The following is a 24,875-nucleotide window of genomic DNA, read 5'->3' as shown; positions in this document are numbered from 1 at the left end:
TTCAATAAAAGTACATCTTAATCTTAAATCTTATTTTGAAGGCAAGGGGGCGACAGAAAGACAGAGGTTGAATCTTATTTTGAAGGGTCGTGTCGCCTCTCTCTCCAGGCAGACACGCACGCACGCACGCACGCGCACACGCACACACGCACGCACGCACGCACGCACACACACACACACACACACACACACACACACACACACACACACACACACACACACACACACAGGGAGTCATGGGAAGAGGTAGACCGACAGTCACAGTACTCTGTAGTGGTGTAGAGAGAGACGCAGGCAGCGGTCAGTATGAGAGGAGATAAGTTTACAGGGTGAGCTCGGCTGGTTGGCAGCCGTTGTCGTATTCTTGGAGAGACAACCGTAAACCCGGTGGACGTCGAGGAGTCGTGGGACAGTCTGTGTTTAACGGGACGGAGGAAACAAATAGAGAATACGGACACCGAGCGGCGGCGGCGGCGGCAGGAGCAGGGCGAGTGTGAGGGCTTTGGCGGCGGTCCCGCTGCTAGCGAAACATGAACAAAAACCACCGAGTGCCGAGCAACCGATCTCTGAGTGCCGTGGAGGTGAAGAGCAAGGTACTTATTGAGACTTCTTTATGTTTGTAAGCCTTTACTCTCTACAAGACGACTACTCAGGCTAATTTAAGTTAGCCTGCTAAGTGGCTCGATAGCAACTTATGATGTCGCACAAATTACACAACTAACGTAAAAAAACAACACAGGTTATGTTTCACTGACTAACATCGCTGATGGCTTAACATATTTAAAACATTTATTCAAATTGAGGTGTAGTTAGATTGTAACTTGATATAATAGTAAGTTTGAAGGTAGTTATTATTGTCAGCTGACGCCGCAGTGAGGCAGTGTCACCTGTCACAGCCTCATCCGCCGCTCCCTCTGCTCATTTCACCAAACATGACGAAAAAGTTCAAGTCAAGTGTTTCTTACAGCTCAACCACATGTGAAGTGGACAACATGTTCAAGATATTGGCTTGAGATTTGGCCCGTTATGTCGTGTTGTTGTGATCTGCCTTTTGTGAGGGCGTACTCCTGTGCTTACAGGTGTCATACGGTTCATGGCTCCTTCCGCCACATGCTGCCCGCCTCCTGTCTGTGACACTGTGACACACACACACACACACACACACACACACACACACACACACACACACACACACACACACACACACACACACACACACACACACACACACTTTACCTAACTACATATGTTTACACAAACTGTGACCTTTCTGTTAGTGACACTAGCTCCTGAGTGAACAGTAACAATACAAGTTTTGCAGAAAGTTATAATATGCTCTTAAGACTGAGCAGTCCAGGGTCCTTTAGGATGTATTGTATTTTTGTATCCTTGTGAAATGTACCTATTTGAGACTATCCCTGGACCTAAACCTGTTATTGCTATAATTCTGCTCTTCACTAATGGACAAAGCTGATGAGAGTCCAGGCTGGCAGTGAATTGCAGATCATCTTTTGTCAGCACTGGGCAACAGTAACCACAACACTTGGTACTTTTAATCAACACCACCAATGGGACATAATGCTCTGTCTCAGCTAAACAGTTGTCTGAGGACTAGGCATTTGCAGCCATTCATCCAGACACACCACACTTTGTTACTCGAATGCCAGCAAAATGTTTGGTGGCAGTGCATATGTGCTGAAATTGAGCCTTTATTAACAACAGAAATAACTCTCTGTATGGTATCTCCAGGCACATGTAAAATGTATTCATGACGGCCGGATTTTGTGCTTATAAGGCAGAGATTATTTCCCAAAAGGGGAACTCGCTCGACTAGAAGTGTTTCCGTTTGGCAGTAACTGACGTGAAGCAAACTAGTGTCTGCTGAAAAACCTGTCTAAAGTCTGTACTTTGAGCAGCACTACGACTTAATTATACCAACATCTCAAAAAGAGGCACACAGCCAACACAGAAATGTGTGTGACACTGCAGGTTTTACTAGACAGCAAGCTGTAAACATCTGTTAAAATCAGCCAATGACAGCTTAATATCAGATTGTTAAGCAATTATTTTTGGTCATATTGCCCAGCACTAATGCCAATTTTGAAGTTTATGTGACAGTCTAAAATGTATCCTTGATCTACTGATCAATCAGTCAACAGGTAGAGCAATTTTTTTTCAGAATTTCTCAATTTCTTCTTGGCTGATGTGTGTCTCGAGAAAGTTAGGGAGCCTGTTCTTGGAAAAAATTATACATTTGTAACATTATTCAGTACCCGTCCGGGCATATCAAGGGTCAGTTACTGAGTCACTTTCATGCCAACTTAAACGTGTCTTTTTCTGTTCCAAACAGTTTGGTTTTATGTAAATTATTCTTATTCATTCACTTTTTTCTGCTTCACATTTCAATGCCATACTTTCTATCCTAAATTCCAACAAAAGGGACTTCTTTGAAATTTCATTTATTTATCTGCTTGTTTATTCATTTATTTAGTTCTATTATTTATGTTATTAATTATTCTGTTATTTTACAGGTTTTGGGAGGGGTTTAGCTGGACTGTTGTTGTTATAACCCTGGAAACACTTAAAATTAGAAAATAAATATTGTTTTTTTTTTTTTTTTAAGAAAAGAGTGTATAAACATCACAAAGTCCTCATTAATACTTCATCACATACAGTGTGTTAGCTGTTTTGAAACTTGATAAACTACTGGGACACTGCGTGCTTGTCTGCTACATCCCCAAATCTTCTTAATATTTCATACATATCTAATACATCTTAGCTCTCTCATGGTTTGTTTGGCTCTGAAATAAGTCGTTTCTGAGATCCCCACATAAGCATATTTGTTTTCACCATTATTCGCTCATGAGTAATGTTTGCATATCTACTCCTCTTCAGTTTGGTGCAGAGTTTCGTCGATTCTCTCTGGATCGATCGAAGCCAGGCCGCTTTGACGAGTTCTATGGCCTCCTGCAGCACGTACATCGCATCCCCAATGTGGAGTTGTTGGTCGGCTACGCCGACGTGCATGGCGACCTGCTGCCCATCAATAATGACGACAACTACCACAAAGCCATCTCCACAGCTAGCCCTCTACTCAGGCTGTTTCTGCAGAGGAAAGGTAAGCACAGAGGAAGTGTTTGAACTAAGAGTTCTGGTTTGTCCACCTGGTTGTTAGGTCGGATCCGCTTTCCACTGGAAATATAAACAAAGCATTAGCATTAGCTTTAAAGTGTACAGCATTGACAAATTGGATAGGCTGTTGTACAGTAGAGTGTGCTATTAAGCTTTGTTTATTCTGTCTTAATTAAAAAAGAAAAACAAGGTATCACCTCACCTTTTTAGTTTAGAAGGTTGTATATTGCCTAACTCCTTATTGAGTTGTCATTGCAAACAAGCTACTCAACAGCTGTGTCCTCTAGCTATATCCTTTGGTGTCCCTCTATAACCACACAGCTAAAGGTCAGGGACCTTGCTCTGACACAGTTTTGTGTATGGACAAAACTGATGAGGTCAAGATGTAGGACAGTGTAAGTTCAGACAGCACAAAAAGCTGTTGTTGTTGGAGGTTGCAGGGACTCGTATAGTTAGATGTGCACGTCCCATTTTTGTGATTGTGCTAAAAAGATGTGACTTTTCTTTACTCCTGGTCTTCACATGTTGGTGTTCATAAAACTGAGACACTTTTCCTGAAATCAGATATTTATTTTCTTTCTGTATTGGAATATATCGTAACATATCCTATGATATTTTGTTTCCTTATTTTTTAACCCATGTCCAGATTCACACTCATACACAGCATATTATTGTTCTGCTGATACAGAATTTGGTATCACTGAGGATCTGTTCATCTCTTCATTGGCTGAGGGAGGTAGTTAGTTTTACAACCTGGAACTGTTGGCTTAATTACCGTAATGTTTTGATTAACATGTTTTCTCATGAGTCAGGATTACTGTAAACTTATTGTCAGCTGACTTGTATAAAATTCTGATTTTTTTAAGTGCGTCCTTCACTAATGATTTGCAGAGTATGACCTGTTGCATTAGGGGGTCCAGAGGGTCTGCTGGTCAGGACAGGCCGGACAGCGGGGTCTGTTGTGTTTAAGCTGTCTCGCCGTGCCATATGACCCTATAGAAGCTAAGCCACTTTGTCAGGGGGAGATTAGTGGGGGTCACTGTGTAGCGCTGCATGGGACCATGTTTCAATTACACACTCCAGACACCAGCCCCTCACTGGGCTCACTGATGGTCACACACACACACACACACACACACACACACACACACACACACACACACACACACACACACACACACACACACACACACACACACACACACACAGGAAAACATCCAGGCAAGCAGGCATCACACATCAGTCACGCACAGCCTTTAGAAAAGATAGAACAAAGACAGGAGACACACACACAAGCTACAACCCCCTGCAGACCACGCCGCCCGCACCCCCCCTCCCATTCACCTTACTGCTTAGCACCAGTTGATCCCCGCTAAAAAAGCTTTGCAGTGTGCAGATGCAGCAAATTAGCAGCTTTTAGAGAAATTATTATGTATTCTCAGGCACTTGTAAATATTTCTACTGATTGCTATACATTGAGTTGTTCGCTGCTGGAATGAAGTGAACTTCAGACATATATATATATATATATATATATATATATATATATATATATACACGCCAAAGTCACTGGTATGACATTGTAGTATTAGAGTTTCTTACTCTACTGAATAAGATGTATATCGTGGTTGATGTGAATATGAAAGGTTAGTTAGAGGGCTGCCGCCTTATCAGTAACATAATTGAATTATATTCAGTGTTATTATACATTGTCAACCAATCAAAGCAAATATGCAGGTACCACATTTTGGGCTACTACAAGCCCAAATTGAAAGATAACATGGGCCATCTCATATATCGGACGGAATAATTGATACAATATGAAATGATTTTTAATAGAATTTGTTTTTATTATTATAAGACCTTTTTTGCCTCATTTATCATGTTGTTTGTATCCCCACAAACGGCCCTACACTAAAAGAAGATGGTCCATTAAGAAAAGCCTATTTTAAAGAAAAGATAAGATATACTTTATTCATCCCAGCAGGGAAATTTAGGTGTTCCAGCAGCCAGCATACATACAAACACACAACACAACACATATATACATACATATCCCACCCATACAAAAAACATGAGCCCACAAAACATAGCCAGGATAAAAAAAAAGTGGTATGGATGGTCCATGTGTATAAGTAGCTGATACTCATAGATAACAGTACAAAACACTAGCTCTGCCAGTGTATAGTATGACAGATAAATAAAGAATTGTTATAAAAAAGCAGTCAAGTGTGCAAATATACAGGTGCAAAATACAGTTTGATATATGCAGCTCAGGTTAAAGTTTAAAAGTTTAAATGTCTTCTGTCCTTACTTAAAGGGGAGTCGTTATAAAGTGCAATTGCAGTAGGTAAAAAAGTATTTTTAAATCTGTCCTTTTTGCAGCTTAGTTGCTGTAGCCTCCCACTAAAAACACTCTTGTTCACACACGAGATTGTGTAAGGGATGCATGTTATTACGCTGTTATGTTATCCTGTTATCCATGTTGTCATGTTACGCTACATTTTTGTTATCAGCAATGAAGAATGAAGGTCATAGTAGGAGTGTCATATTTTGTCATACCTGAACAACCCTACCATCGCCATCAGCCCCTCACAGCTGAGTAATTGCACAATCTCTGCTTATTTTTTAGAGCACCATGTTGTTTCATTCCAGTATTTATAAGCTACAATTAAAAGCTGCCTTTTAATTTTTTAGACCAATACTTCTGAATGTCCTTTAAAACTGTAACTCTGTAAGGTCAGCTATGATCTGATGGCCATTACTGCATAAGAGCAGGACTTTAGACTAGACCACAGTGTACACTCACAGTTGTTACAACACTTGGCCTTCATAGAAAAGTGCTGTGACACAGTTATCTTTGTGTTTGTATCTTAAAAACAACACTTGATCTGTGTCCTCAGTGAGTGTTAGCAGGTTTTGTTTGATGGGTTGATACTAGAGGGAGGGATGTAAGGCTGTGAGTTGTATTGTTGTGGTCTGCTTCTTGAATAATGCCCACATTGTTGTTGTTTCGGCATTAACGCTACACCACTGACCGGCCATTACTGACGTATTGTTCGCTGCTGAAAAAAAGTGGTCTAAGTGGTTGTGACTGTGTGTGGACTCAGTCTATGCCGGCCATTTTTTAAACTGATTCATTCATCACACACCAACACAAGTCCACTGCACTGGGTATTTCCTACATCTCTCAACTCTCCCCCGATCCTTGAACAATGTGGTGATGGCGATCGAGCTGGCAGTGAGGTGTCCACTGTTTACTGGTTGTCATGGCAGCAGTGAAGAGGCCCCGTTCATAGGTGGCTTAACAGTTATTGAGTCTCATTAAGGCTTAGGGAGGATGCAGAACAGGCCACGAGCAGTGTTGCAAACATTTAAAGAAATGCTCTGAATGTCTGTTTATTCTGTTGTTCTATAACTTTAGTTCATAGTAGGATATGTCTGATACTCTAATGTTGTTGCAGTTCATTTTGTGTTTGTGTCAGAGGTAAACCATCTGATTAATAATGACTAAAACCTCCTCCAGGCAGCACATTCAGGGATTCACTGATAGAAACAAAAGTGAGGACTAGACAAATGTTTTGAACAATCCTTTTCTATACTTAATGTAAATTTAGGAGAATTGTAGTGTTTGGTAAGCTAAGACAAAACCAGCCATTGAGTTATATGGATATAACCCCAGTATGGTGACTATTGTTTATTTTTAGATGTTGGTGAAGTGCACCTCGGCCTACCGCTTGTTGGATCAAATCTCCTCTACTTAGCTTGAGTTGGAGGTAATCAGATGTGATATTTGTTTTTGAAGTGATGATCATAAAGACTCAGAGCCTTTAAAAAATACTTGATCCTGAGAATCCAGGAAATTAAATACAATGATGTCAATGATGAAGCTTTTACGAAATGGTGCCTTGAAAAGAACAGAGTCAACAGTGATTGATTAGCACAAGTTACATTGCTGCTCATGATGTGATATTTTAGTTGGTCATAGGTCATACAGACCTTCTTGAAAGTTGCATCCCGGATATTGTTTCTGATCAAAGCACGACTGGTATTGGAGAAACTGTGAGTCATGCACAGGTGTATCTTGTGTTGCTTGCAAAAGCAGTTGTCAGATGATATTTTCTTGGTTAGAGTGACACCATGTTTGTCCTCGTTAGTCATCTAGAACATTCTTTGTGTATTCACACAAACTCTACAGGGTTTCCAGGTTGTCGTCCATGTAGCGGTGGCACCTTTTCAACCTTTCAGGGTGTGGGTTTGTTTGGTGACGTTGCTCATTGCTCGCTTAGTTTCAGCCCTGAATGGGTCTTTACTTATCAGCTGTAAGGTGGAGGGTAAAGGTATGGAGAGGGACAGGAATGCTTTTATTTGCTTATCCCAGCAGGGACTGGGTGAGTAATCAGTAACCAGTACATGAGTCATCCAACAAGAGAAAAGAAAACATACAGTGTGAAAGTACAGCATGGACAAAGTCTACACACCCAAGCAAGTATCAGAGCAGGAGTTAGGGAGCAATGATCTGAGTCTGTGAAATAATGAAAAAATAATGTAGCTTTAGAGAGATGGGCAAATAATGTGACAGAAGAGACACAATATACAAGTCAGAATGTGCCAGGGTGATAGAACATGTAAGAAAAAACAATTTCTATCGTGAGCTGAGATCTGCAAGATGAAAGGATTAGATCGAGAGAGACAAAGAGCTGGCAGGTGTAATAAATATCATTTTCCCCAAGGAGCGCAGGGGACAAGTTTTAGAGCACAATCTGATCTGAAAATCATACAAAATCAGCTGCTCCTGCTTTGAATTTCTTTATTTCCACAGAGCATGAATTATTCCCCTGCATGCTGCATGTAATTATGAGAGGGAACGACGGCTTCGTAGCACCAGAGTAGGAATGCATGGAGGAGGAACATATTTGTGTCTAATAATAAGAGATGGAAGGATGAAAAGGACAGAGTATTTAAGAGAGGACAAGGGAAAAGGCATTGTTTATGAAAGGCATCTAATTAAGGAAGAGTGGAACAGGGAGAGTGCAGTGTTAGTGTGATAGTAGTTCAACAAGAGAGGGAGAGGGAGAGAGGACAAAAAGTGGGAATATAGTATTAGTGAGGGAGGAATGCAGAGTGAGGCCCAAGCTGGGGAGGGTGAGAGAGAGAGAGAGAGAAATAAAAGAGAGAGCGCAAGAGATGGAGGTCGAAGGGAGTGAGGGAGTTGGCATTTTGGGTGGAATGTGGCCAGCCTCTGATCAAGTCTGCTGGCTAGATTAGACAGGACAGCAGGCCAGACTGGACCCCAGGCAGCAGAGCACTGGCTCGTTTAACACGGTGTGTTAATGGACAGGGAAAGAGATGGTGAACGTTAGGGGAGGAGAAGGAGAAAAGGCTTAATAAAGCAGAGAGCATTTAAGGAAAGAGAGCAAGAGAGAGAGCACAGCCTGGTTAAAAACTTGATCTTGAAAAACCTGGTTGGATGAGACTTTGTGCAGGCTGAACAAAGATGGAGGGAGGGCGGTGGAAGAAAAGTAAGGAGAAGACAGTGGGAATCCAGGCTCTTTGTTATAGAGACTGTCAGGATTTCTCAGCTAGGAGTCAGTTAGGAAGGATGAATGGATAGAGTTCATGGGGGGGGCTGTGGGCGCTTCTGTAAAAATAATAGTGAATGAGAAACACAGAGGAGGGATAAGCACTTTTGACCAATGTGGAAAGAGAAAGCAAAGAGGGGCAGGGGAGAAACTGAAATGTTGACTAGTAGCCATGGGTAATATATCTCAGTACATAATTCAACTAATGTTAGTTATTAATGTAAGACAATAATGTTACAGTGTGTACAACTAAAAGAGAAAGGGAGATAAAGTGCTGGCAGATGCAGCTCTAGATATTCTCTTCTTTTTTTTAAAAAACTAGGATATATAATAATATCTTGACATCAACAGGATTTTCCTCAAAGTGGGAGTAATATCAGAAAGATATCAATAAAAATGTAAAAAGAAAACATTACTGACCATGATCATATTTTTTCCATATCACCCAGCCCTTACACTTTTAGCAATAAAGAGAGAAGCTGAGAAATCACAGAAGATGTTTGGGGATGGAGGGAGGGAAAAGTGGGCCGTATTAAGCGAGCTGTACTTTGGACAAAGGCAACAAAGGAAAATGAAGCAGTGTATACCGATAGTGTCAGGTAGGTCATGTTTTATTGGATTTTTGATCTCTGTCAGCTATGCACTCAGAAACATGCCATAAATGCCAACCGATTTATTGCAGCTGTCGTCATTTTTTTCTTTAAGCATATGCCATTTGAGTTCTTGTCACTGGCTTTCAAAGGGCTGCTCTATGGGTGGTAGATTTCTCTGAACAAAGACACGAGTGTGCAGTCATTCATTTGTATCTGACAAATGAAAGTTGTGTATGTGTGAGCAGAAAGGTGTTCAAACAGATCAAATCATCAAAGAGTTGAATTGGTTTCTACCCAAAATAAAATATACATTATAATCTTTTGCTAATCAGAAATATTGTTTTGTTGTGGCTTGCATGTGGACAGGTGTTTCTTGCACATTTGTAATTAAAAAGCATACTTTCAGTCCCCCAGGCTTAGTGGAATAGTGTTATTCATGTGAAGCATGATAACTGATACGCTTATCTTAGAATTTCTTTCAGCACACCATTCCTTCATATTTACTCTCCTTGGCCCTGCTCAGACATGCCGCTCCTTTAACTGGCTCTGTTTATAACATGTATGCTCCTCATTCTTCCTCTAATCAGAGTCTTTTATGAAGCTATATAAAATCTCAATGATAAAGGATGCTCACATTAAAAAGGTTGATGTGGAAAGTGTTTTCTTTGTATATAGGCACTGGCAGTATAGACATGCCCTCATTACATGATTACAATACAAGTGATATGGAACAAAATCCACAGCCTTCATTATGGGAAAACAAAATATTTCACTATTTATCCTGAAGCTACTGTAATATGAGGCTTCATAAGGCAGAGAGATTGATAATTCTAAGATACTGCCTTTTTAGTTAAAGATTCCTGCAATGTACAGTTGCAAGAAAAAATATGTGAACCCTTTGGAATTTCCTAATTTTCTGCATAAATTGGCCATAAAATGTGTTCTGATCTTCATCGAAGTCTCAACAATAGACAAACACAGTCTGCTTAAACTAATACAACACAACCAATTATATGTTTTCATTGAACACAACATGTAAACATTCACAGTGCAGGGTGGAAAAAGTATGTGAACGCTTGGATTTAATAACTGGTTGACCCTCCTTTGGCAGCAAAAACCTCAACCAAACGTTTCCTGTAGTTGCAGATCAGACCTGCACAACGGTCAGGAGGAATTTTGGACCATTCCTCTTTACAAAACTTTCTCAGTTCAGCAATATTCTTGTGATGTCTGGTTTGAATCGCTCTCTTGAGGTCATGCCACAGCATCTCTATCGGGTTGAGGTCAGGACTCTGACTGGGCCACTCCAGAAGGTGTATTTTCTTCTGTTGAAGCCGTTCTGTTGTTGATTTACTTCTGTGCTTTGGGTCGTTGTCTTGTTGCATCACCCATCTTCTGTTGAGCTTCAATTGGTGGACAGATGGCCTGAGGTTTTCCTGCAAAATGTCTTGATAAACTTGGGAATTCATTTTTCCGTCGATGATAGCAATCTGTCCAGGCCCTGATGCAGTAAAGCAGCCCCAAACCATGATGCCCCCTCCACCATACTTCACAGTTGGGATGAGGTTTTGATGTTGGTGTGCTGTGCCTTTTTTTCTCCACACATAGTGTTTTGTGTTCCTTCCAAACAACTCACCTTTGGTTTCATCTGTCCACAGGATGTTTTGCCAGTAGTGCTGTGGAACATCCAGGTGCTCTTTGGCAAACTTCAAACGTGCAGCTGTTTTTTTAGACAGCAGTGGCTTTCTCCGTGGTGTCCTCCCATGAACTCCATTCTTGTTTAGTGTTTTACGTATCGTAGATTCGTCAACAGAGATGTTAGCATGTGCCAGAGATTTGTGTAAGTCTTTAGCTGACACTCTAGGATTCTTCTTCACCTCATTGAGCATTCTGCGCTGTGCTCTTGCAGTCATCTTCACAGGACGGCCACTTCTAGGGAGAGTAGCAACAGTGCTGAACTTTCTCCATTTATAGACAATTTGTCTTACCGTGGACTGATGAACATCAAGGCTTTTAGAGAGTCTTTTGTCACCCTTTCCAGCTTTATGCAAGACAACAATTCTAAATCGTAGGTCTTCTGAGAGCTCTTTTGTGCGAGGCGTGGTTTACATCAGGCAATGCTTCTTGAGAGTAGCAAACTCAAAACTGAAGTGTGTTTTTTATAGGGCAGGGCAGCTTTAACCAACACCTCCAATCTGGTCTCATTGATTGGACTCCAGGTTGGCTGACTCCTGACTCCAATTAGCTCTGAGAAGTCATTAGCCTAGGGGTTCACATACTTTTTCCACCCTGCACTGTGAACAAAAACATGAAAACATAATTGTTTGTGTGGTATTAGTTTAAGCAGACTGTGTTTGTCTATTGTTGAGACTTAGATGAAGATCAGAACACATTTTATGACCAATTTAATCAGAAAACTAAGAAATTCCAAAGGGTTCACATACTTCTTCTTGCAACTGTATCTAATCCTCTGCCAGCTAAACAAGAAAAGCTGTTTGCAGAAGTGTGAAGGAAATTTAGCTATAAAAAGGCTGGGGATGTTTCTATGAAGTCTTGAGTTGATCTCATCAGTTTAGAAGCCCCGGACTCCACTCACAATTTCTCTGTCAATTCTGTGTACTTTAAGCAGCTTCACTTTACACAAAGTGTTAGGCGCAACAGCATGGTGGCTCTAAACCACAAAACAAAGAGTATCCAAATGATGCCACTGTTTTTTGTCAAAACATTTTATTTTACCGGGATATTTTCAACAGAAGTTTCCTCCTCTCTAAATCACACCAGGTTACCTTAATTACACTGAAAGAAGCAATTAATTCTGTGTCCCTTTTTAAATTGGCCTTTGGGTGCAGCGAGTCAAGGTGGCACTAGCTTCGGTTCATCTTGATTTTCTGAGAACTTAACGATTCAGTTGTCCAGAAACTGGAACTTCGTTGGTGTTAAGTGACGTAAGCTCTATTAAGACTGTTTCAAGCACAGTATTTATTACTCCTCTGTGACTGTCACAGAGGCGTAATGGGGGATGAAGTAATCTCCCCTCTGTACCACCTTCAGAGGTACCTTTAAGAGAGTCTAGCTGTTGGGAAGGCAGCTAGCATGCATGATAAACATTGGATTTTTAAAGGTTTGTATAGGAGTAAAGGATAGTGCTGAACTGAAAAAGAAGGAATAAAAAGTCAAAGATTTAAATTGAATAGCCAGCTGACTTAAGTTCTGAGTAGGGTACAGCTCTTCAAAACACTGTTGATTAAACACTTTATCTTATGAAGCCTAATAATCTTGATATACATTTTTAGAGTATGAATTATCTTTGTATCTAATCTTACCTTTCATTTAAGATTTGGGTAAGTCATGGTTTGTACAATTTAATGTTCTGCAGTTGGTAATGCTTTTTAGTCTTTCATTGCTTTAGTGTCAATGCAATTTGCTAAAAGTTTATCTTGGCATTGATGGATTTGCTTGAGTGGTCAGATCTAATTACAGGTTGGCTGTGTTGTATCCAGAGGCAGATGCTGAAGGCAGGACAGAGTCAGAAGCACAGAGTCCCTCTAATCGACCCTCCCCTTTTAAGTCCCTATTTCGACACATGGGGGACAGGCTTGGGAGGTTGGACCTGGGTCCTCCAAGCCCACACAGAGGCTCCTCCCTCCCTCCTTCTCCTCCTCCATCCTCCCCAACAACTTGTCCTTCCTCTCCCGACTCCTCTTGGAAACTAAACGTTGCAGGGCTGCGTAGAAGACTCGGTTTATCAGACCCAGGTTTAGTCACCTCACCCCAAACCCAACCCCCTATAATGAAACCTTCATCCCCAAATGACATGTGGCTTTCCCTTACCCCACCATGTCCCAAGCTCAAATCCAGCCTCAGCCCCAGGGACATCCCTGCTCCTAGCTACTCTGAGAGCTTGACCAAGTACAAGCACCAGAAGTAGTTCCTCTACAAGCCCATACTACACGCCATGTGCTTATGCTTCTCATCAGCAGAATACTTCTCTTCTCAGTCCCACTCACTGTCCCAGACAGAGGGGATTTGTTTTCCCACTCAGGCCTCAAAGGACCAGTGAGTCCTGTGCTAGATTTACCTGTAATAGCAGGGGGTTCAAAAATCACAGCATTGAGAGGATGAACAGAGAGAGGAGAACTGAAAGGAAAGAGAGTGATTAAGGAGGCAGAAAGAAGAGAATCTGAAAGAGGTGGAGGCGTCTACTGAGTGATGGACGACTGACTGAGAGACAGATGAAGGGCACAGGAGAGGAAAATGTGTGGATAGGGAGGAGAGGAGATGTAACAGGAAGGGAAGAAATGTCTATGTCGGCACATTCAAAAATTGATGGAATTGCTTTAGTGCAGACTAGCAAATATAATGTGTTACAGGTACTAAGCCTCCGTTTAAGCTGTGTTGACTGTACGTTACATTAAAGCTGGTTTCTTCTACAGTGTAGATTTTGGTTTGGGTGTTTTTTGATAAGTAGCTCGTGTCAGGCCAGCCTAATAAAGCAAGAATGATGAGTGTAATACAGAATTCATGAGTGAGATTATTTGAGGAGACCTAAAGGCAGGGTAATGTTCATTACTGGGGTCTTTTGAATTATTCATTTAATAAGTAATTCCTCAAATTGTCATGTTAATCACACATTGAGGCTTTGTCTTTGCTCCAGTTTACCTCACACCTCTGCAGGTCTGTGCAGCATCTTACTTTCCCAAGCAGCACTCTCATATCAGTGCATCGTGTAGCGTAGCCTGCTGTTTTCTTTCTGCTCCTCTTCTTTTCCTCTAAGCAATTTGACCTCCCTCCTTCCCTTTTTTTTTTTTTCTCCGTCTTATCAGCAGCATTAAAGCACTTTTATCTAGGCTGTGCCAGGGAGGTATGCTAACCAAGCCAGGAATAGTAACACTCCGGGAATTTACTCCTTTAAAGTTTTTTCTATCACCCCCTCCTCCTCCTCCTCCTCCTCCTCCTCCTCCTCCTCCTCCTCCTCCTCCTCTCTCTTCTTTTCTTCTCTATGCCCTGTGTGTATATTTGGTAAATATCAGTCCCTCCTGTCTGTTTCACTTCTCTTTTTTTTGTACACCACCCCTGTTTTTTCTCCTCCACACAAGCTGTGTGTCGTCTCCCCCCTCTTATTGTTCTGTGTCAGGAGCACCATGACTCCGACTCTGGGGTAAATTTCCCGGCTTGTCATCACAGAACCTGAGTGTTTCCAGAACACCACAACCATCAACCGCTTCACTTTTTTTCAGTTTTTTTTTTTTTTTAAGCTCAGATCCTTGAGACATTTTATTTTTGGACTCTCATGACTGAAGGTTTTATGGGCAACAGTTTTATTTACTATAAAAAGGTCCTTGCTTTCAGCTACAGCACTACACATGCATATTTTGGTACATTTACTCATAGTATTTATTTACAGATTAATATACAGCATCTGCTCTGACCACTCCAGTAGTTGTAATAATACAAGTCTTGTACAAGATATTGAGCCTCATAATTAAAGATTATTCTACTTTTTATTAGGGGCCGAACGCTACGGGAGTTCTGTGGCTGATGCGGATATCGATATTAGGAAGAGAAAAATCTGATACCGATAAATCAGCCGATAATATCTTTCTTTGATCTATGTTTGATCTTTAGAAATTGATAGATGTAGATACACATTTATTACATGTATTTATCAAATGCAGTTATCAAACACTTGTGGAAAAGATATCCAGTAATCTATAGAGCACACTCTGCTGGTGACAGCCAGAAATCTTTATTGCTAGTGTCATACAATGATACTTAGATTAAATGCATTTTGACTGATGAATAAATCTAGTAATATCAGTGCATATCTGCGATAAAATTAGACGTTACCGATAGTAACTTAATATGCTAATATCGGCCTATATTATCGGCTGGCCGATAAATCGGTTAGGCTCTACTTTTTATACATTATATCACTTCAAATGCATTCATACCTGAAATATTGATGAATAAGTAGTAGTATATGTAATAATTAAAGTTGTAGCACTTCCTCAAAGTATAGTGGTACTTATACAGTTGTTATGTTCCTCCTTTCGATCTTGTTGTTTCACCTGCTCATGGTATCAGGTTTCCCTGACACAGCTCCCAGTGCAAGTACCAGGAAGTAATGGATTGTTGGTGTGTTACTGTCATCAGGGATCATTATGTTACAAGAAAAACTCAGTCATTGTCGTCCTACGCCATTGTAATAGTAATGATGCATAACCATTAGATGAGCTGTGACTGAGGAAGTATGTGTTGAGAGTCCCACAGCAGGAACATGCAGAAGTGTGACTAGAGAAGGGAGTACATAAAAGTCCAAATGTATGCATAAATCAATACATGCAATGCTCTGACAAAAAGAAGAAGACTACGGTTTTTGTTTGTGTCAATGTCGAAGGCCTGCAATAATCCCTTCCAATAACATTTGGCCAGCATGAAATGCTCATAGGTTGTCATCTGTATGTCTGCTTGTGCACACTCATTGCTCCTGCACTCATTGGGCATAGAGACCTCTGTGAGATAAAGCTATAAAGCAGTCACACATGAATGGAAGAGAATTTCTGTTTGATTCTGATAGTGTTGACAATGCTGCACTGTGCTGCTCTTCCCATCCCTCTCTTGTGGACTTGTCCTCCACTTAACACATATTCTGACACTTAATGGGAATTTAATATTTGAATAAGTAAGTCAATAAGTTCTTCTGGAGCCTTCTTCTCTGGCCTTCGTTGGTGATAAACCGTCAATCCTGCCATCATCTTCTTTAAACTGAAACTGTGAATTTAGAGTTAAAATGCTGTCATTGCTAATATTGTACGGATGTTTTGGTGTAAACATGAACCAAGTCCACTTAAGAGACAGTGAGTCGTACAGTTTCTAGTCATTTGGGTCGCTTTAAAAATCCAGATAATTTATCGTGCTCTTTCTCCAAAGTTCACCTAAACTTAAATGTCCCCTGAGTAAGAAATGATCATGTTAGCATGAGATTTGTGCCAACATGATAATGAGATGAGACATGTTTTACCAAGCATCAATTAATGGTTTTACTTAGTGTATCCTTTATGCCTCTGTATCCCACTTACTGTGAGCCATTAACATTGGCTCTTTAAAAGCCGAGATGGATCATAATGCATCCAGCGTGTGTAAAGAAGAGCGCTCTGAGGAAGATGATGTGTTCACTGTTCACCAGTTTGCACAAGCGGTTTCCTCTCCTTAGGCACAGTTGTCTTAGTCCGTATAACGGCAGGGTAGAGATGCATTAGTGTGTGTGTGTGTGTGTGTGTGTGTGTGTGTGTGTGTGTGTGTGTGTGTGTGTGTGTGTGTGTGTGTGTGTGTGTGTGTGTGTGTGTGTGTGTGTGTGTGTGTGTGTGTGTGTGTGTGTGTGTGTGTGTGTGTGTGTGTGTGTGTGTGTGTGTGTGTGTGTCATACTACAGGCAGGAATGACCAAGCATCACGGCATGTGTCCTCACTTGTGACGATGTGTGTTGGGTTGTCATTTTCTCCTCCATTGCTTCGCTTCCTTTGCCTCCTCACTGACTCCATTCAAATTGTGGGAAATCAAAGCAACCACTGCATAGTTTGAATACCTGACCTGTACAGTGCCATGACAAGTGCATGGTTATTATTTTTTTATTCAGGGTTACGCTTTTACAACCCTTTTTTAGAGCAGGTGTATTTTTTGAAAACCAGTATAGGTGGAGATTTTGGTTCAGAACATTTTAATTAGACCCTCTCTGTCTGATAGAGGCTCACATCTTAAGACTGAAGACTTTAAAGTTTTTCTTTATGCCTTAGCTGTAATCTGTTTTTGCAAGAATTTGAACTCATCCATTTCACTCTGAATTACACTGTGTTGAAAACAAGATGCTAATATATCAGATTGAACTTATGTCCTACGCTAGACTGTCCCTGTACTGCTCTAAATTTGATTTCTGTAAGTTTACCAGCAAGCAGGGTGGGATATTAACTTTATGGTGCAGAAATATGTCAGTCACTGACAGATTAACCAGAAGTGGATAAGAAAAACATGCTTGGGACTATTTATGATTCGTACCAAAATAGGCTGCACAATATGGCAGGCATAGTGTAAAGTGGTTGCATTTTCTCATAGGTTCTTTGGGACGATTTGAATGAACTAAGTGACTTTTTTTTTTGTAGTTGTGCCCAAATTGTACTCTCTGCACTAATTCCACTCCCCTTGTCCCCCCTCCAGTCCACATGGTGGCAGTAATGCATCTCTTTGCTGGTGCAAACACTAAAAAAAGAATCCCCATCTTAAATATTTACAAGGAGAACCAGAAAGTCATTACAAATGTGTGAAGGGCTTAGACGAACTGAGACACTATCAGGGGTTAATTGAAAGTACATTTCAAGCCAGATCCTTGAAATAAGCTCTGACAATTTGGTGTTTAGTAAGTCTAGTCCATCAATAATAAAATGTAATATCATAAAGATTTCTTAATTTGTATCCAATTAAAATCTTACCTTATCTATCTATCAATTCATTCAGAATCTTTTATATTGTATCTATTACCACACAAAATGAAGCACAGCTACACAATTTAACGCATCCACTAACTGTCACTGGGATTATTTGGCTTGTAATATTATTTTTCCCTTTATGTAAATAAAAAAGCAGAAACAAAGAATGTTATGTCTCTTCCACAAAAGAGGAAATGTGTGCACATGTGCGTGTGCATGTGTCTCATATCATGCATTGCCTATAGGCCTTTGTAACCAATTAGACTGAGAGCTTTGCTTCTGTGCTATAATGAGCTGTAATGTAGCTATGTTTTGTTTTCATGGTATTGGGTTACTCAGAGCTGCAGTTCATTAGAACTCAGGCATCACCACTAACCAGAGATCTTAAACATCCATGACGTGCACTGCTGTATGTGTTTTAATTAACGCCTGCTTGTGTGTGCTTGCAAATGTCTCTGTGTGTGACTGTAGGCTTACATGTGCAGCGGTAAGGAAGTTGCATGCATAAACAATTTTCAGCCGGAACAGCATCTCTTTGCCGTGTGTGTGCCTGAGAGTTGCCCTGAGGGACTGTCTTACTCTCTCTCCTCAACTATAACTCTATTGTTAGCTCTGTCTCTTCCTACACTGGAGATAGAGGGATGGTTGAGAGAAAGAAGTCTAGATTGAATGGCAGAGATGAGATGTGGAGCATCGCCTACTTCTATGCATGACTGCACTGCATGAACAACTCTTGTGTCAGGGGATGGACAGAGGTGTGTGTGTTGTTGCTTTTTAAATATCCATCTGTATGCTATTTTGCATAATGCTCCTCTTTATTGCAGCATTAAAAAAGCTGATAGGAAAAGCAGGTAAAGCTCTAACAGAATTCATGTGTCACCTATTTTGTACTCGCACACTCGTAAGAAGCCATTTCTGCCGTTTATTTTGAACTTCTCATGAAGAGTTGGCCCATTAGATAAGTAAAGTGAAGTTATTGTAGTGTCCATACACACTACCCTCGTGCCTCATGGGAACTGAAACGTGAGACTGTCGCTCTTTCTCGGGACAGTTGATCCTTTGTTTTGGTTTTAGGGATGGAGAGGGTGGGGTACGTACCTGAACATGAGAGCCGGAATCTTTGTCAGCCACATGAATTGATATTTTAGCGGGCTACAGACACAAATACTCACTCACAAGGAGACAAACAGTGAGGGGGGGGGGGGGGGGTACTCAGTCTAAAATTGTCAGAGCTTTATTTATAGAGCACTTTCATCTAAAAACAGAGTGCTCTAAAAACAACAAAAAGTGAGGAATATGGTAGAGGTGAAAAGTTTAGGCATATTTATAAATGGAAGTTTAAAAATAACACCAGAACTATAAAGTGTAACTGAAGAAGAGTAGATAATCAAAGTCATAGAGTTAAAGTTTAGCTGCTTGTGGTTTTTTTTTTTGGTTAACTATTAGAGAGCCAAGGTCCAGTTTGTCCCTCCTTTACCTGGCTGGCCCTGGTTCTAGAGTTATCATCAGCCATGTCGGGTTAAAGTCCATAGTGTCATGATGGTGATCACTTCCTCCTTTAGGTGAACACATAAATGGGCAGGGTTTAATGGCATCCTGGTGACTCATGCAGCTAAATCTGGACCACTTTGTAACTGATGGTTGGACATTTTATGACACGTGAGTTTGTGAATATGTATGTAAAATATGAAGCAACAGCCCAGAGACACTTAACCCAGCTTTGATGAACTTAAAGCAGTCTGACACTGATTCATCTGCATACCAGTAACTCATGAACAAACTGTTTTTTTAATCCATACCATTCATTCGTTGCATGCTTCTTGATTTTAATGTCAGACTTGGGATTTAAGGATTGACATTGGCAAGCTGTGACACAAATTTAGTGCTAATCTTTCTGTGAAACCCCATTTCTGATCACCATACTGATCACCATACTGATCGCCCTCCGCTGCCTCTCACAGAGACGGGTCGCAGCATGATGGCTGTAAAAGCCTGATAACATGCTGTAAATTGGACTTAAAGCTCCCTTGGCTAGTGTGGCGTTTTGCATCAGTCTGACTTGAGGGGAGATCTGGGGATCGATGGTGTGTGTGTGTGCGTGTGCGTGTGCGTGTGCGTGTGCGTGCTCAGAACAGACACCCTGCAGGGATGCCTCAGGCGTAGAGCTGCTCCATTGCAAAGAATAATTCTTTCTTCCAAAAGTACATGATGCAACAGAATGTCATCCTGAATAACAGCTTCATGTGTAATGAGGGTGATGATAATGAAGATTTATCAGCTTTTCTTAACGTATTTCCTCTTTATTTCTCTCTTCCCTTTTCCCTTTTGTCCTCTCTTCCTCTTCTCTACTTCCTGCAGAGGAGGCTGATTACTCGACGTTTGGCACCGACTCGCTGACGAGAAAGAAAAACACAGTGCTTTCCGCGGTTCTTCTGCGGCCTGACGCCGCCAGGAAAAAAGCTCCGGTGATCATCAGCCTCCCTCGAGACTTCCGGCCCGTCTCCTCCATCATCGACGTGGACATCCTCCCCGAGACGCACCGACGCGTTCGCCTTTACAAGCACGGCCAGGAAAAACCGCTGGGCTTCTACATCCGTGACGGCTCCAGCGTGCGGGTCACACCACAGGGTCTCGAGAAGGTCCCGGGGATCTTCATCTCCCGCATGGTGCCTGGCGGATTGGCGGAGAGCACTGGTCTCTTGGCGGTCAATGACGAGGTGCTGGAGGTGAACGGTATCGAGGTGGTTGGGAAGTCTCTGGACCAGGTGACGGACATGATGATCGCCAACAGCCACAACCTCATCATCACAGTCAAACCTGCTAACCAGCGAAATAATATTGTTCGTGGTGGTGGAGGAGGAGGAGGAGGAGGAGGAGGAGGAGGGGGGACGGCATCCGGCAGCTCAGGACGCTCGTCAGACAGCGGCGCCAGCTACTACGGATACTCATCACACGGCGGGGTAGGTGCTGCTGCCTCCATGCCAACACACATCATTCAAAACTTTCCTGTTGGGGATCTGGACAGCGATGAGGATGATGAAGATCTGGTGATCGACGCAAGAGGCGAGGCTGAGCCAATCAGACGAGCCGCCTCCAACTACAGCATGCCCTCGCTGCCTCGCTACGAGCCGCACTTAAACCTCCGGGCTGCTACCAGCTCCACTTCCGCCCTCTCCATCAATGCCAATGGGACCCTGCCAGCCAGCGGCAGCAGTGGATCGCTAAGCAACACCAATGCTACTTCGAGTACGCCCTCTCCTGACAGAGCAACAGAGAGGAGGAGTCTGGAGGAAGATGGCACTGTTATAACTCTCTAGACTGGGCATTTACACTTTAAACACTGGGAACCACCTTAATACTACTACACACACTTGTGGGAGTCACAGATCAGAAAACTAGATGAGGGAACATCCTGGACCATCAAACTGAGAAGCACAATGAAATGTGTACATATTTAGCCTAAAAATTGCGCTGAAACCTTTTTTTTTTTTTTTTTTTTTAAACAAACTTACATGTCAAACACTTCACCCTATGCCAATGACCACGAGTGTGCCATAGTGGTGACGCCCCCCTGATCCTGCAGGCAAAAAAAGATTAGTGAAAAAGTATAAAATCCTCCAGAAGCACTTATTTTTACTTTTTACTTCTTAAACTGTAATTATGTTAGCCTCCACTAGAGGGCAGTGATGACAAATAGTATCCCAAACATTTCCACGCATCAGTCCAGTCCCATAAATATATGAAGGTGACGATCATGTGAACAGGTTAATTCCACATCCTGTCGTACTCACTCCCTGAAACATTTCATCTCACACATTTTACGACAATCTCTGGTTGTTTTTTGGCCTTATCCTCCCACTCTCTCAGCCCTGCGCCGTACTATGACCACCTCCCTTCCCCGGGTTGACAACAGCAACGTGATTGGTTGCACGGTTGCGGTACTTTAAACTTGATGGAGTGCCACAACGATTGACCAAGTGCTGAGATCTGCAATAATAGTGTAGCTTTTTCTGAGGATAAACCACCTAAGAAACAAGTCTGGGTCCATTTGTGGCTCGGATGCTTTTAACCACTGTTGTTAGCTTTTTCCTACTTTTACTTGTGTTAATGACTGATTGATAATGAAAGGTTGATATTTTCCATAATTATTGGGAGCAATATAACCCCCCCTACCACAAAGCCTGCGTTTTATGTTTTGTTTTTTTAACAATGCATATACAGTATAACACAAGTGACTGTATGACCAGTTTCTATTCGACCAATTAGAAGAAGCGATCCATTTTAGAACCCTTCTCCTACCTGGGAGGAAAACAGATTAGTATCAATTCTCTTTTCTTATTTCCTTCACGTTACACTCTCCTGTTCTTTCACTAGTGAGGGCTATCTCTTCTTCTGCACGTGTTCGATTGACAAAATGTGAATGTGATATCGGTTGTTTATTCTCTCCCTCCTTCACTCTGTCTAGACTGTGACTCGACAAACTGCATCTCATCTCAGTGATGTACATTATATTCATCTGTGATTTTCTTTTTCAGCCCTGAGTTCACTTGGATGTGTTCTGAGACATTCACAAATGAAAAGTGTTCTATCCAGTATTTCTGCAACATGTCTCATTTTTTGTATTTCCTTTCTTATTGATTTAAAAAAAAAAAAAAACACTGAATGAGAATGTAAAACAACTGTACTCTGAATAACTACTGTATATTGACCTCGGGTCTAAATGGCTGATCAATAGCTGGACTGAAACACTCTAAACACAGAGTTTTAGAGTAATTAAGTGATACATACAGTGATACTTGAGAAACTGCTTGTATGTCAACATAAAGGCCGGTCTGAATGAGGAATATTTAAACAAACACACATGCAGGTACGAATGGATTCACGTTCTGTATTTGATAAAGGTGAGGCAGGTCTGTATGACGTGGCTCTGCACTGTGATACGCATTTCAATTAAATCTTTCTCTATTCTTGAAAGGTCCCCCAACGAGGCTGTCAGGAACTTCCTCTTGCCTAAAACTTGCTCAACTTTTAAAAATGTAAAAAAAAAAAAAAAAAAGTCATTATTTCTTGTCAAAGTTGAACTTTGCATTTTTTTAAATACTGAATTAAAACTCCTGACCCCTTTTGAAGTATTTGATTTTAGACTGTATAAATTACACTGACTGGACTCATAGTGTTTTCAGAATTGGAGTTAATCTGAATCTGAAAACATTTATTATTTTAATGCACCCCTAAATCAAGATTTAACCCAATTAAATTGCTGAGGAAGTTACTCAGCACCTCTTGTATTTCTATAAAAATCATGAATTTGAACATGTATAAGGTTTGTTCTATTTTGCCTTTCACGGTACACTGGATGCTGGTGGGATTCTGTCGTCTTTCATTCCAAACAGTAGGCTGATGACTGGTACTCTGAATGGAAGACTCTTTAGAAATCATTGTTAATTTATTTGTCTTTATTTCTAACTTTACCACAGGACACTGGGATTGTAACCACGGCTACATTGTTATTTATTCTCTAACCATGTATCTACATATTTCTGTCTCCTGTACACATATTATGACTTTATTTTTTATAACGGATGTGTTTTTGTTTATTCATGTTTGCTGATTGGTCACATGTTATTGTCCAATAGGAGATGATCTCTGCAGGTGATTTTACTGTTCTGGCTGAGGCAACAGGAGGATTGGTGCACAACATGACTCTTTAGTTTTTTTTTTACATACTGTGAATTAATCAATATTTGGAATCATATTGTTTTTTGTGGGAGGGAAACAGTTGTATTAGCACGACCTCAACACAAGGCTCCATGTTTTGCTTTGTGTTACTTTTTTTTTTTAATGTGATCTAGCAATGATTTTTGCTTGCCAGATAAAATCTTATGGTATAGATTTGTAATGAAGATTGTCAGTATTTTCATATCGATGATATATATGATGTACATTTTTATCACATTTAATGAAAATGTTACAACTGGAGATGTATGAGTGATTTGTTGTACACCTGTAATTGCTGATTGGAGGACCCTGATAAAATAAACTAATATGTAGCAATTTTTATTGTTTGGTGTCGGTCGATGTCTAGAAAATCTTAAATTTAAAGGTGGTGTTAACTTTAATAAAGTGTGCTCCAGAGAAGTTCAACAGAACAGTTCTTTTTTTAACTAGTGGTGTTGAGACGCCATCTGCTGGACATTTTTGAGACTTTCTATTCGCGAGGGCTTGATTTGCTACATAGGTGAAAACGAGATTTTTGTCCTCAAGCAATTTACAAAAGTAATATTACTTTGCAAAAGTACATAAAGATTCCGGAAAAAAACAAACCACATCAATGTGCAGGAAACAAAATACATTGTGCATCTGAGCTGGTTACAGGTTCCTCCATCTCTAGTCTTACCAACTGTCTAATTTTTAAAAACTTTATATAAGTGTACGTGAGTATGGGGTGCCTTTTCTCATTTTACATTTTTAAATATGAAGATTACCATATAGTATGTTAAAACTTACAATAAGTTCATTGTTATGTATCATGTTTGAAATTCATAATTACATTCAATGAGAATATTATATTAAGTTTTACCCAACATATATTCCATCATCATTTGAGCCATTTAATCTATAGTGTTACAGCAGCAAAGAGCAAAGATTGCAAACAAAAAGTGAACACAGTACAATTTAAATATAAAAAGAAAAATTAAGAATGTACAAAATAATAAATACTAAAAAATAGATAAAAAGAATAAAAAATAGATCAGCTATTTGACAAAAGTGTAGTCCGTAATATTCAGTGTAACACAGACATGCACACAGTGCACATAAAGTGTAACATGTTATTGCACAAAGTGGTTTGATAAACATAATATAACATTAATATAACATTATTATTGCATGTCAGGGTAAATTGTCCGGTTGTGTGTGTGTGTAATATAAGTAGCTGGATTTTTTTCACAAATATTTTATGTTGAATTTTTGCATTGCATAATATTCGTTACCTCAGTACTAGCAGGTTTAACCCTCAGTGATGTTAAATTGCAAAAAAAAAAAATGTTGATCAACTCGTGTTCAATTAAGCTTTGGGGTAAATTTGACT

At 40.6% G+C, this 24,875-nt stretch overlaps 1 protein-coding gene across 1 annotated transcript; it reads left to right on the top strand.

The window, feature by feature from the left end:
• Positions 1-223: 223 nt before the first annotated feature.
• Positions 224-23,840, top strand: pard6b (par-6 partitioning defective 6 homolog beta (C. elegans)). The gene is made up of 3 exons (XM_020635372.3): positions 224-593; positions 2,896-3,118; positions 20,144-23,840. Exons 1-3 carry the CDS (start codon positions 531-533, stop codon positions 21,100-21,102), a joined length of 1,245 nt encoding a protein of 414 aa, XP_020491028.2. The 5' UTR covers positions 224-530; the 3' UTR covers positions 21,103-23,840.
• Positions 23,841-24,875: the final 1,035 nt, after the last annotated feature.

This window comes from Labrus bergylta, chromosome 12 (assembly GCF_963930695.1).
Source record: "Labrus bergylta chromosome 12, fLabBer1.1, whole genome shotgun sequence".
Taxonomy (NCBI): domain Eukaryota; kingdom Metazoa; phylum Chordata; class Actinopteri; order Labriformes; family Labridae; genus Labrus; species Labrus bergylta.
This window is presented reverse-complemented; position numbering and strand designations above follow the sequence as displayed.